Source organism: Osmerus mordax, chromosome 2 (genome assembly GCF_038355195.1).
Source record: "Osmerus mordax isolate fOsmMor3 chromosome 2, fOsmMor3.pri, whole genome shotgun sequence".
NCBI classification, from domain to species: domain Eukaryota; kingdom Metazoa; phylum Chordata; class Actinopteri; order Osmeriformes; family Osmeridae; genus Osmerus; species Osmerus mordax.
Window position 1 is genome coordinate 14,251,309 of NC_090051.1, and position 13,367 is coordinate 14,264,675.

At 48.7% G+C, this 13,367-nt stretch overlaps 1 protein-coding gene across 3 annotated transcripts in view; it reads left to right on the forward strand.

Moving 5' to 3' along the window:
• Positions 1-13,367, forward strand: part of col4a2 (collagen, type IV, alpha 2) — a 49,174-nt gene that overhangs the window by 26,590 nt on the left and 9,217 nt on the right. For 2 of the 3 annotated variants that reach the window (XM_067251197.1, XM_067251204.1), the window contains exons 5-31: positions 3,896-4,030; positions 4,151-4,195; positions 4,327-4,443; positions 4,601-4,669; positions 4,951-4,986; positions 5,094-5,147; positions 5,263-5,298; positions 5,394-5,435; positions 5,543-5,614; positions 5,828-5,872; positions 6,543-6,590; positions 6,694-6,729; positions 6,897-6,941; positions 7,305-7,368; positions 7,534-7,644; positions 7,811-7,957; positions 8,126-8,349; positions 8,491-8,563; positions 8,733-8,839; positions 8,986-9,169; positions 9,572-9,613; positions 10,023-10,097; positions 10,218-10,316; positions 10,441-10,662; positions 10,797-10,958; positions 11,058-11,231; positions 11,476-11,619. In XM_067251197.1, the coding sequence (XP_067107298.1) occupies positions 3,896-4,030; positions 4,151-4,195; positions 4,327-4,443; positions 4,601-4,669; positions 4,951-4,986; positions 5,094-5,147; positions 5,263-5,298; positions 5,394-5,435; positions 5,543-5,614; positions 5,828-5,872; positions 6,543-6,590; positions 6,694-6,729; positions 6,897-6,941; positions 7,305-7,368; positions 7,534-7,644; positions 7,811-7,957; positions 8,126-8,349; positions 8,491-8,563; positions 8,733-8,839; positions 8,986-9,169; positions 9,572-9,613; positions 10,023-10,097; positions 10,218-10,316; positions 10,441-10,662; positions 10,797-10,958; positions 11,058-11,231; positions 11,476-11,619 (2,608 nt within the window). The remainder of the gene's footprint in view (positions 1-3,895; positions 4,031-4,150; positions 4,196-4,326; positions 4,444-4,600; positions 4,670-4,950; positions 4,987-5,093; positions 5,148-5,262; positions 5,299-5,393; positions 5,436-5,542; positions 5,615-5,827; positions 5,873-6,542; positions 6,591-6,693; positions 6,730-6,896; positions 6,942-7,304; positions 7,369-7,533; positions 7,645-7,810; positions 7,958-8,125; positions 8,350-8,490; positions 8,564-8,732; positions 8,840-8,985; positions 9,170-9,571; positions 9,614-10,022; positions 10,098-10,217; positions 10,317-10,440; positions 10,663-10,796; positions 10,959-11,057; positions 11,232-11,475; positions 11,620-13,367) is intronic. The other variant, XM_067251215.1, reaches the window with a different exon arrangement.

Here is a 13,367-nt window from a genome sequence, read left to right on the forward strand (position 1 = left end):
TAAAAGGTACGCGTGAGCTCTGCCTCCTTCTTGGAAACAACGGTTGCCAGTAAACACGACGAGACAGAGAGAGGGATCAGACATACACATACACTCTGGTTTGAAGAATGCCAGAGCCAGCACTAATACAAACGAAACCCACGTAAGCATAAACCCACATATCCAGCATATGCTGATAAGTATGCTGACGTTATCAACAGGCCTTAAACAGACTGGTCCGCATGTCTTAGTGACGAATACAATTGAGTTGCTCAATGTGATTCCATTCTGTATGTATTATGTACTGTATGAAGTCTGTGTGTGATTGTGTGTGTGTGTGTGTGCCTGCAAAGTGTGTGTGTGTGGCAGTGGTTATGTGAGGTGTCTCACATCTGTGACTGTTTGTCATTATGGAGTCGTGAAGTGGACTTCCTCACATTACACTTAAATATCACTTTCATTAAGTCTGGACGAGGAATTCACTCCATCCATCAATGTCTCTCGTTCACTCTGTCTTAGCGTTCCAAATGTTCCAGTGTTTGCCTGGATTACTTTCTTCATCACCTCCTAACTAAAGCGCCAGATGACATGTGCTTACAAGAAGGATCTCAGTGTATGCCTGTGTGGGTGTGTGTATCAATGTGTGTGTGTGTGTGCATCCCCCCCCATCAGTCATAGTAGGATCAGTTACATTCGACACGCACATTTTTCTCACTCTCTTTCCCTCTTACACGCCCACACACATCCACTGCACATACACTCTCCAGATCCCCAAATCTGCTAAGGCCTGAAAATGGAAATGAAGGCAAAAGGAGGTCGAGGAGAGATGCAAAGAAACAGATTATATACCATAATACAATGTCAGAGAACACACGGTTGAACAGGATTTCTAATCCGTCCTCCGACCTTTCATCTCACTCTCCTCCCTGTCCTCTCTTCTCCGTTTGCCAATCCCCCCCTCTCCTCCCTATTCGCTGGCTCTCCTTCTGATCTGTCTGTTGATTGATGGCTCGTCGTGTCTTGTTATGTCGATCTCCCGTGAGAGTAGACCATGTGGGTCGGGACTCAGGACGAGGAGGCACAGGATGAACGGACGGGAGAAAGAGGAGGAGGAACCGAAAGAAGCAGGGCAGCTAGTCTCACCGTGTCGTCTGCGTGCTCCCCTGAATGGGGTTGTTTGTTAACCCGTTACATACCTTCAAAGAGATGGAAAGCCAGGCTCTTTCTTCTCTGCCCCCTCCCCCCCCACACACACACACGTGTGTACACACACACAATTACAGGGAACAATGTCTTGCGATAATCGGAGAAGGCTTCCGGATGTTTGCGGTTCGCCTCAGATTTAGATTCCTGATTGTGTTTATGTAGGTTCAATGGTTTATGGGACCCAAATAACAATCCAAATGATCTAGGTTCCTTTTCATCTACCTCTCTCTCTCTCTTCCCCTCTCTCTCTCCTTCTGACACACACCCTCTTTCTTTCCCTCTTCCTTGATCTCTCTTGTCCATGGCCTCTCTACTGACGTCTATAATCTGTAATTGAGCACAGCAGGCACCTTTCCACCTGTGAGAACCTTTACACACACTCTCTCACAGACAATCTCTCACACACACTCTCTCACGCACACACCATTCGATTGCGCTTTCCAACGAATTTTCTATGGTTGTCCGAGTGTCATTCAAAGACATTCTCCCCTCCTCCTCTCCACATCTTCTCCTTTCATCCTTATAAGTCTCTGTTGCTGGAGCTGAGATCCCAGCTGGGTTAGGAGACCTGTTAGGTCAGCCCGTCTGCAGGTGGAAGGAGAGGAGAGAGAAGGAAAATGAAGGAGACAGACAGACAGACAGACAGAGAGAGAGGGTTGCAACAAAGAGGTTGTGTGAGTTAGAGAGGATGGGACAGGTGGAGTGTTGGCCAGCAGGATGAAAGGAGATATGGTGAGGAGATGGAGGGAGATTTAGATCAGAGGAGGCTAAAGCAGACGGGAAATGAGAGGAAAGAAGAGCGGAGTGGGTAGAGAAGGATGAGAGGAGAAGGAGATCAGAAGGTCAGCTTGATACGTACATAACTCTTATATATTGTTGTTGGGTGAAGTCCTCCCCCCCCCCCTCTCTCTCTTGTCTCCTTTCCTCTCCTGCTCATCTCTCCTCTTTCTCTACTCCTCTTTCTTCCGGAATGTATTCTTGTTTGGGTTTAGATGATCTATCATCGTGTTTCCATTTTCCCATCCAGGGGGTAGAGTTCCGGAATGTGTGTATGTTCTCTTGGGGTTCATAATACAGTATTTCCTCTTGATGACCATGGGTCTCTCGAAGCCTCATACTACTGGGACAGACAAACATCGTCACTATGTGTGTGCGTCGAGGCGGGGGAGGGGGTGGAAGACCGTGTGTTCTCACAGGAACATGGTCAGGCCTAAACCACAGGGGTCCTCAAGGCGTTTCGGACCTCCTCCCCCCACATCTTATCTTCCCAGGATAGGCTTGACCTCTCATGTTACATGAACCCCACAAACCCTTTCAGTGGAGTTGTCTCTCGCCCTCAGTTCCCCCTTCACCCCCGTCTCTCTCTCCTATTCCGAGGCTAAAGGTGTGCGCTGCATTTAAGAAAGGATGGACTTGTGTGCCTGTGTGTCTGTGTGTGTTTGAAGTCAGTGATTGCTAACGCCCTCCCATGGTGTGCCACATGATCTGTGGCCCTCAGGGCTGCTGCACTTGACTCCCTTGACCTTTCTCACACACACATACAAGTGGAACCCTTCGCTGAGACCAAATCCGCTCCACAGGTTTGTTTGTGTGTGTGCGCGTTTGAGGAAAGGGCGAGGAGAGGGAGGGAGAGAGAGAGAGAGAGAGAGAGAGAGAGAGAGAGAGAGAGAGAGAAATCTCAGCCTGCTTCATCCTAGACGATGCGGGCTCTCTCCCTATCTCTCTGTGTTCTCTCTCACCACACACTGGTCTATCTCCATCTCCCTGTTATATTTAGTCAGCCTCTATCTCCCCCCTGTATTAGAGCTACTTGAGACCATGGCAGAACAGACATGTCTGGGTGTGGATTGACAACTACTCCTAGCCTGATGGGTTTTTTTCACCTTGAGCTGGGTCCTAAGTTTGCTTCTGCACATGAACCTAGACGGAGTGTCTGTCTGGCCAGTCGTTCTCCGTCTGGCCAACCGTTCCTTTATCTATGAACTTGTCTGAACCCCCTGTCTAACTTTAGTACTCTGTCTGAAGTACTGTGGCCTAGCTGCTCTTGCTGTATCTGTCATGTCAGTCTGTCGGCAGCCACTGGGTGGAGCCAGAGAGCTGGACCACTGGTGGCGTACCGTGGGTTCACAATGGCAAGAATCGGATGAATGGCTCCCTCTGGTGGTGGAGATTAGAGACATTTACATTTAGTCATTTAAGTCGCTCTTATCCAGAGCGACTTACAGTAAGTACAGGGACATTCTCCCGAGGCAAGTAGGGTGAAGTGCCTTGCCCAAGGACACAACGTCAGTTGGCATGACCGGGAATCGAACTGGGCAACCTTCGGATTACTAGCCCGACTCCCTTACCGCTCAGCCACCTGACTCCCACAGAGACAGAAGGTTGAAAGGTAGTAATATTGATTAACGTTATTGATCACAGTACCGGATGTAGTTGCATTGTTATGGTGCTCTTCTCTACCTGCTTTACTGGTTGTCTGGTTAACTCTTGCCGTCTTTCTCTACATCCACAGGTGAGTATTTGTCCCCTGCCTCCCACCCAGCCTTACTCGCACCCACCCTTTTCCTCTAACTTCTGTATTTATTTTTACTACTGTTATATTACATATTTACTATGTACTATTATAATAATGTGATACTTTTCATTCCCCTAGCCCACTTCCCCTTCCTGAGTTCTCTGGTTGACCGGATCTCTGTGTTCTGTACTCCAGGGCATGCCTGGCCCTCTCGGCCCCCAGGGGTCCCAGGGGCCTCTAGGTAGAGTAGGGGAGGGTGGCGTCGAGGGGCCCAAGGGGGAAAGGGGAGACCGCGGACGAGGAGGCATCATCGGGCCCAAAGGATCCGTGGTGAGAGAGAGATGTTCACCTTGACAGCTCGTGTATTGTGTTGTACGTGAATAATTACTGTATTTATGTGGTCATTGAAAATGTTCTTCGCTCACTGCATTGATCCTCTCCTCTCTCCAGGGCATGACCGGGGTTCCAGGGTTTTCCGGTAATGATGGCATTCCTGTGAGTTGGAGTAACTTTCTTAGCTCCTACCCCAACACTGGATCGTCATAGATACAATACGGTTGAACTCGGACATGTATGATGTACCTGTCTGATGTGTGTGTTGTCGCTGTGGCACCATTTCCTGGCAGGGTCACCCGGGGCAGGCAGGGCCGAGAGGGAGGCCTGGTGCCGACGGCTGCAACGGAACGCGTGGAGACTCTGGAACGCTGGGGCAACCAGGCTACGACGGACCACCGGGATATAACGTACGTGTGACGTTGAAGACAGACTCAAGACGATAACACCCCGAAATCACTCTGAACTGATGAATCGCCTTTCATGTGCCCCTACCTCTCTCTCTCTGTCTCTCTCTCTATCTCACTCTATCTCACTCTCTTTCTCTCTCTCTCTCCCTCCTCACAGGGCCAGCTGGGGAGAAAGGGAGAGAAGGGAGACCCCCCAAATCGGAGGGACGCTATGGAGCGTTTCAGGGTGAGGAGGGGAGGGCAAAGTGACTTGAGGACATAAGAAGAAAGATAAAGAAACATCTCATTCAGTTCAAGGGATTTCTGTACTCGCCTGTGTTCTGTTTGTAACCATCCTATGGAGTAGGCGGGGAGAGTTTATGCCAGCCTGTTTTTCAGATGTTAATCTGAACAGGTTTTATTTGTAAGTTTTAGTGCCTTATTTTGAATCACTGCGCAGGCGGTCTGTATACAAAGAGTTCAGCGGATCCCCCTCATTGCTCTTATTTCCTCTCTTCTTCTCTACAGGGAGACCCAGGACAACCAGGTTTTCCTGGCTTGATTGTAAGTGGGAAGTGCTCGGTTTTAGGCTGCTCCAGTGTTGATGTTGCTTTACTCCTCCTGTCCACCCCATTCTTCTCACCGTCACTCTGTCCCTCCTTGGTTTTTAGGGTCCTCTGGGTATTCCCGGCTTTCCCGGCTCCAAGGGCTTTATAGGACCACGGGTTAGTGTGTGTGTGTGTGTGTGTGCATGTGCCGCTCATGTAACCTATATGTGATACTGACTGTTCTTTCTTTGCACCCCCATCCCCCCCCCACCTCCCCCGCGCCTGCCCCCAGGGCCCCCTAGGTGTCCAAGGCCCCAAAGGAGTCAAGGTAACAGCCTCTCTCACCTACCACCACTGAAGAAAAAAAAAACATGACTTGTTGCACAATGTTAACCTGCTGTGTGTGTGTGTTTTGTGTTCTAGGGCCCTATGACCACAGTGCTGAAAGGAGTGAAGGGAGAGTCAGTGAGTAGCTGTGATTATCTCTGAGGCGTCAGGTGGTGTGACGGCGGTGGCCTCCGGCTACTGAATGGGTGGCTTTCCTCTGACTGCACTTCCCTCTCTGGCCACAGGGGAACATCGGGGATCACGGACCTCCAGGCAACTCCACCCACGAACTGGTCCAGCCCACCGACGAGAACCGCGTCAGTATCTGTACTCCACACAGTCCTCCTCTCTGACCAGAAGGGAGGAAGTGACACCCGTCTAGTCTCATCACATCTCTGAAGTTCAAATGTGTTTACATGTGCAATGTCGAACAACCATAAGGCCCCGTTCAGGTCAAAAAGAGATATGCTTCAACCTTCCATGTTTGGGTCCATTTGATGTGTAACGACGTGCTTGTCATGTTCTTCCAGGGAAGAAAGGGTGAGAAGGGACTGAAAGGTGAAAGTGGTGATCCGGTAAGAGTCCCTATGTTCCATGTATACGAAATCCTTATTCCAACCAAAGAGAGATGTAAAAAGATCAGATTCCTTCAGTGCCATATGCACAGTTCTGAGTCACACCAGAAAAGACTGTTTTAGGGTGTGTTCACACTTGTTGTTTTATTGTCTTGGTTCTCTTGGTCTGGAACAAAAAATAAAATGATACATTTAGTCCTGGTTTGCTTAGAGTTCACACTGGCATTTTTAAACTTACACAGAACCTAAACAAAAGGCATATAATGATAAGGTCCCAACCTGATTGGACAGCTCAGGCGTTTAGACATCTTTGGTCCATGTTGCGTTTACATATCAATTGAACCGCACCAAAGTTCATTTGGAGGCGGATGGAGACCCACTATTCAGGCGGTCTCGGCCCGGTGGTTTGGTGTGCACCAAGGTCCGGATGGAAGCGTTCACACTAGCGTTCGCACTAACACAGCAACCGCACCAGAGTTCGTTTTAATCGAACCAAACCTGACAAGTGTGAACACACCCTTAAAATGTTTGGAATCCTAGAGTCAAATACGCAGATCTGATTCCTCCCATAGTCACATACATGGTTGATTCCTCCCAATGTAATGTACACAGTTCTGAATGTCTGACACGCAAATACTGAGAATGATTGGATGATCCTGTTCTCTCTCAGGCTGACAACCTAGGAGAAGTGGGTGTCATGGGGTTCCCTGGACAACGGGTTAGCTCACTCACTTCCTCACAGACATGTATCTTCCATGAGTGTCTGAGCCTTACTGAGAGATGTGTATGTGTGTAATCTAACTGTGTGAATCTTGTTTTAGGGTTTCCCCGGTCAAAATGGACAGCCCGGGCCCAGGGTATGTGTGTGATTGGATGTTTTTGGGAGTCTTGTTTGGTGACAATCTCTTTTCAACTCTCTCTCTTTCTGTTAGTCTCCCTCTCTCTCTCTTTCTCTCTCTCTCTCTCTCTCTCTCTCTCTCTCTCTCTCTCTCTCTCTAATTGATTATATTTCTTTCTCCCCCAGGGTGACTCAGGTGAACCAGGTTATCATGGGATACATGGTCAGAAGGTAAGTCCTACCTCAACTCACCCTTACTAAACAGGTAACACATCGGAGCAGAACTGATAAATAAAGGCTCTGATTCAAGATCTCATACAGTAACTCTCTAACGGCTGATGCCATGACTGTAAGTACAATCAAACAGACAGGGACACACATGCAAAGTCTACCCACACATATCTTGACACCATTTTTGAGTAAAGGACTTTGCTGGCCACAGTAAAAAACAGGAGTAGAGCAATTAACAGAACAGAGGCTCTGACCAGACAGCCTCAAGCCTGAAGTTCCTCTCTCTAACTACACTCTGTGTGTCCTTGTGTGTGTGTCTGTGTGTGCGTGTGTGTGTTTGTGTGTGTGTGTGTGTTTCCTCAGGGTGCCACGGGCGATCCCGGACCAGTGATCTCAAGTGGATATTTCAACTGGGGGCGTGGGCAAGGTACTGTAACAACAATCCTGTAATCACACCGGAGGCCCTGTACAACAAAGCAAGTTCAACTTAGCCAGGATATCTTCTTGTTAGCTGGTTTCACAAAGCCTAACAGCAGGTTTACATTTTGAGGTTGATTAATGGTCTTTCTGTGGGGATGTTGTTGGTGTGTAGCTGGTCCCGCAGGCCCCGCTGGGGAGCTGGGTCCACAGGGGGAAACGGGGCAGATTGGGGAAAAGGGCGTGCCTGGTCGACCGGGACGGCCAGCCAGTGGTCAACAGCAAGGTCAGTAACCAGACAACCGTGTTACTGATGAGCATGAAGAAAGGAGCTGCAGTCTACGGCTATCGTGCTGTATTTTTTCTCACATCCACACTTTGCAGTCCTCTTCTCTCTTCTTTCTCCTTCGAAACGGCTCTCATTCCTGCCCATTTTTCCTCTCCCCCTGTAGTGAGTCTGTTTGGTGCGTTTGGACCCAAGGGCTTTCAAGGAGAGAGAGGCCCAGATGGAGAGTCAGGAATCCCAGCCTCCAAACCGGGACCTCCAGGCTTCGATGGCTTGCCTGGGTTCAGAGGGCCTCAGGGACCCAAGGGGTCATGTGAGTAGGATCGAACCGGACCAGAACACGAGGGCTTTGGACCAACATTGAACATAAGAATCTGATCAAGCGATCACCTCAAGTGATGTTTATTTGGATGAGTCAAAAATGCAGTTTGTTTCGAGGCCTTGACCGGAAATACTGTACCGTGTACCCGTGTGTCTTCAGGGGAAGAGCACTTCAGAGGACCCCCAGGGGGAAGAGGGCGTCCAGGTTTTGCCGGTGTTAAAGGACATAAAGGTGACCATGGCCAGTGTGAGTGCAGTATTGTCAGCTCTCCCCCGGGCCGGCCGGGCCCTGCTGGTAACCGTGGCGACCCCGGGATGAGGGGCGAGTTTGGTCAGCAGGGAGACTCAGGGGAACCTGGACCCCGGGGTGGATCAGGACTTCCTGTAAGATCAACGGCTGCCACCTTTTCTCATCATCTCCCAAAACCTGGACAATCGCTAATTCTCCACCACTCCACATCTCAAACTGTCCCCACTGTCCTCTGTCTCTCTCTCTATCTCTCTCTCTCTCTTTCTCTTCTACAGGGGTTCCCAGGGATGTTTGGATTGCCAGGGACAAAGGGCAAAAAGGGCCCAGCTACAGAGGCCAAACTAAAAGGTACACCTTCATGCCCCCTCTCACTGACCATGCATCATGATAGAATGACATCACCTGCTCGTTTAAACGATTGAAAGTTCTTAAACGGTTTCCACAAACATTGGACATGTGAGCCACCATGCAGATTATAGGCCTGGACCTCAGCAGAATCTGTGTCGCCCTCTTCCAGGTTATGCTGGTGACCCTGGAGATCCAGGCCCCGCTGGCCAGACAGGGTTCCAGGGGGTTCCGGGGCGGAGTGGAAGTCCTGGCCTCCCCGGGGTTCGTGGTACTCCGGTGAGTAGTTTCAGAACACATTTCCATAGGTACACACACACATATACACTCTCGTACACATACTGTACGTATACACATAAACACACATCCGCACTCTGGGCAAATGGGATCTAGGCTTAAGTGTGTGTGTGTGTTCTGTGTCCTAGGGCGACGGTCCTGTTGGAGAGCTGGGAGCGAAAGGCTTCCAAGGCCAGCCGGGTCCGCCTGGACTGCCAGGGCTGGCTGGAGAACCTGGAAGGGTTTTGGGGTCCTCTAAAGGCATCGCAGGGTTCCCAGGCGATGCTGGAGAACCGGGTTATAACGGTGTTCCTGGACTTCCTGGGATCCCAGGTGTGTGTCAGTCACACCTTCCTCACTCACGCTCTCGTTCTTATTCTTTCTCTCTTCCTCTGTCTTCCTTTGACATGTTTTCATCGTTTTGTAAACAGCAGGAACATTGACCACACGCGTAAGCTCTGTCTCTAGCTCTCTCCCTCGCTCTCTCTCTGTCTCTCTATATTTTTTGCCCTCTCTCTCTCTATGTCTGTCTGTCTGTCTTTGTTTGTCTCTCTCCATGATGACCCTGATGTCTTCTCTGCATCCACCAAACCAGCCAAGATGGGAGCTTGTTTGAGTTAATGCTTCTGCTTTTCCTAACCTGTCTTGAATGCCTCTCTCTCTGGCTCTCCCTTTCTCTCCCTCCCTCCCTCCCTCCCGCTCTCCCTCCTTCCTTCTCTTATTTGACATTGAAAGGAAGCTGTATACCCAGAGGAGGTGGAGGACAGGATGCAACAGGTAGCTGGAAGAACAGCCATTCATTATTTCAGAACCCCTCAGCGAGTCTTTGTCCTAAACGTTCACAGTGTTTGAGTCTAGTGCATGATATGTACTCTGTGAGTCTCCCTCCTGTCCTGTTTGTTAGGTTACTTGTGGTTTGATCTGTATTGGTTAATGTTATTGCTTTGCTGTACATGCTACCACACACGCAAGGCAACAGAACTTCCCACAACCAAGCGGGCACTCCCACTGACACAGTGTTCCACAGAGCAGAATGCGATGTGGAGTAGAGCTTCATTGAGACGGCCGTCAAGCAACCATCCCACGACTGCTGCCGTGACAGTCGGAACGACTGGGAACCATAGAAACAGCTTGCACTGTCTGTTCATTGCATTTCATCTTGCTTTCTTCTTCTTTTTTTACTCAGGCGACTGTGACGCTGTCCCGGGTCCCCCCGGACCACCTGGACAGCCTGGACCAATTGGGTTGGAAGGTATCACAGGTAATATGAGCAAGAGCAGGAACATTTCCTGAAAAAAGAAATATTAATAACTTACTAATAATCATATTGGTAAATAAAAAAAGGAAGCATCTGTATTCAACTGCATTCCTCCTAACACAGGCCCTCCAGGACAGAAGGGCTCAGGGGGGGCTTTTGGGCAGGATGGATCCAAGGGTGAGGCAGGAGAGCAAGGCAGAGGAGGGCAACCAGGAAGACAAGGTATAGCCGATGGAACATTCAGGAAATAGAACAATACAACTGCATGTGTTTTTGTCCATTCCACTGGCCAGCTTAGTCCAGATTTGACCTTTTTGACCATTCTCCTTTTGGTTTGGACCCTCAGGTTTTGTTGGCCCCCGTGGGGACCTGGGCCAGCCCGGGTCAAAGGGCGCGGTGGGATCTCCGGGGGTGTCAGGCCGTACAGGTCGGGATGGGGATCCCGGGGAGAAGGGTTCTCACGGGGAGATCTTTGGGGCTTCCACTGGATCCCCTGGAGAGCCAGGCCTGCCCGGCCAGCAGGGGCTCATAGGCTTCCCAGGAGACCCTGGCACTGAGGGGTTCTCAGGTCAGCAACATCATGGAAACATGCCACTGACTTTTTAGTTATGTCCTCAGCTACGCAGATGTACTATATATGTATATTATAGTGCTGAGTAAAGTACAGTTAACCCCCCCCCCTTCCTTCTCTCTTCCTTAAAGGGATGGGTGGCATGCCGGGCATGATTGGCTTTAAGGGACAGATAGGTCCTCCAGGCCTGCAGGGGGAGGAGGGCAGACCGGGCCCTGCTGGGACATATGGATTTCCTGGTTTTCCAGGACAACCAGGCCTCCCCGGGCCCTCTGGAGTCTCTGGACAACCAGGTGAAAACAAGAACACAAATATATACTGCCACACGGTCTTAAGCCATACAACTAACACCCAATGTATGTATGTGGACGTCTGTCTGTTTTTGTTCACAGGTGTGACGGGTGAGAGGGGTACTCAAGGGGATCCTGGAAGCCCGGGACTTTCAAGAGGACAGAAAGGGACCCCAGGGGGTTTCGGAGGAGAGGGGACCAAGGGCCAGGATGGGCGCCAGGGGGACCCAGGAAATCCAGGCCACTCTGGGAATCCAGGTCTGCCAGGATACAAGGGTAGGTTCTGGCCCTTATACTGGAGGCAAGGTAACATACGACAATATTCTCTGAAAATAACAACACAGATCACTTACAGAAAAAGCAGTTTATTGGGTTTGGGATCGGGCCTGTGGATTTGGACTTGGAATGAAGACTAAGAGCAATAGAACACACACATGTAGGGAGCGGTGGAGCACCTTCTTGCTGCGAAGCGGCAGTGCAAGGCAGTGAATGACACTGGTGGTGTCATCTTCTGTTCCAGGTATCAAGGGGTCCAGTGGCATGCCTGGGTTTGGAGGCATGCCAGGCAACCTGGGGCAGAAAGGTTTCTCTGGGCATAAGGGAGAGCCAGGTGTACCTGGGAAGACAGGCTACAAGGGCACCGAAGGCCAGTCTGGAACCAAAGGTCAGTCAGACCTTCACAGCCCTGTTTCAATACTGTCAGATCCCTCCTGCCTGACATCATGGATAATGCTTAGGGTTATGTATTTTCTAGTGCTGTCAGTTAAACGCGTTATTAACGGTGTTAACGCCAACCCATTTTAACAGCGTAAATTTTTTTATCGCGAGATTAACGTTATTTTTGGCCTAGAAAACTTTGTTGTTTTTTTCACATGCTGTTGCAACGACTACTGACGTTAGAAAAACGTCATTTGCAAACATTTGCACGAACTAAGCAATCCAATCCACTTTTGCATGTTGACAAGAGCATTAAAATGAGAAAGAATTATGGGACAAAAAGAAATCAAGGGACATTTAGAATAGATAAAAATGTGCGATTAATTGCGATTAATCGTGAGTTAACTGACATTAACCTGTCAGTTAACTCGCCCGCGGGCCCGAAAAACACTGCCCCCTACCCCCCCTGTTACTACGCACTAAATTTTAATAAATATATTTTTTTGACTACTACACATGTTATACATCATTGGAAAGCTACGATTCTTGTGCTTGTAGATATGTAAACCATTTCAAGATCGAGTCACAACAACAAGTTTAGTCAACGTCTTTGTCCAGTCACCACTTTGGTGTTGTTTACAAAGCCAAACGTCTCTACTTACCCTCAAAGGTTCTGTGTCGTCCAGGTATGCAAACAACACATCAAAACTTGATCTGCGTACATTCCCAAGGGTTCAAAGTATCTAACCATGTAAAGTAATTCGTCCAAATACAATGTTTTACGTTCATGAATAGCCATTATCCTTTGTTTCATTATGCAAGTTAGCCGACGGAAGAAACAACTTGTTCACATAAAAGTGTTCTTTTCTCTATTTATTTTCTAGACAATTTACGATATGAAGGAATCAAAATGTCCGTTGAACCCTCCCCTTTTGATTGACACCTTGTTTGACCCAATAGGAGCTTCCATGCCCCGTTGACAGCCCTCTAAAGCCAATTAGGTCTGTGCGTCCTGCCCCCCCCCCCCCCCCCCCCCCCCCCCACACTCTTTCTAAACAAATTTCTCGAACTGGCTTCGACTGGCTCTGAAATGAGCTTATTAGCCTTGTAGCTGAAAGCTAGCTGAAAATGCCAATACCTCATTTGTATGTGTCTGTGGAGCCGTCAAAATAAAAGTCGATTGCGCAATAGGGTTGAAAGAATCAGTTTTCTTTGTGCGCCAATCCTGGGAATCAGATAAAGCACTCCAATGTGTTCATGCTTCAATTTTTGTGTTTCAGTAATACTAATTAGGGATTTAGCTATTATATATGATAGTTCTAAGTACCACCTTTCATTAGAGATAACAATTATGAAAAAGAATACCTTTTATCCTGAGTATTTGACCTTGGTTACAAAGGGTCATTTTGGAGTCTCCAAAAGGCCCTTTTAGAAAATGAATGGATGTACTCTTATAAAAACATGTGTCAAATATGAATATATTGTGGTATTATGTTTGACTTTTGATTTTAATTGGGTAAGGCTTCAACCTGTGGTCCAATTTAGTCTTCCAGCTAATACCTACCACCTCTAGGCCTCTTCAGGCCTCTGTTTTCAAAACAAAATCTAGGCGGAAATAGAAATTTTCACTTTCCTTGTGTTCAAGCTTCTATTACTCAACACTAGTAGGACTGACAGGGGTCCTGACAACAGGGGACATAACTTCAGAGTGTCAGCTTTCAAAAGAGATCATTTACATGCATGTACTCCAAATGG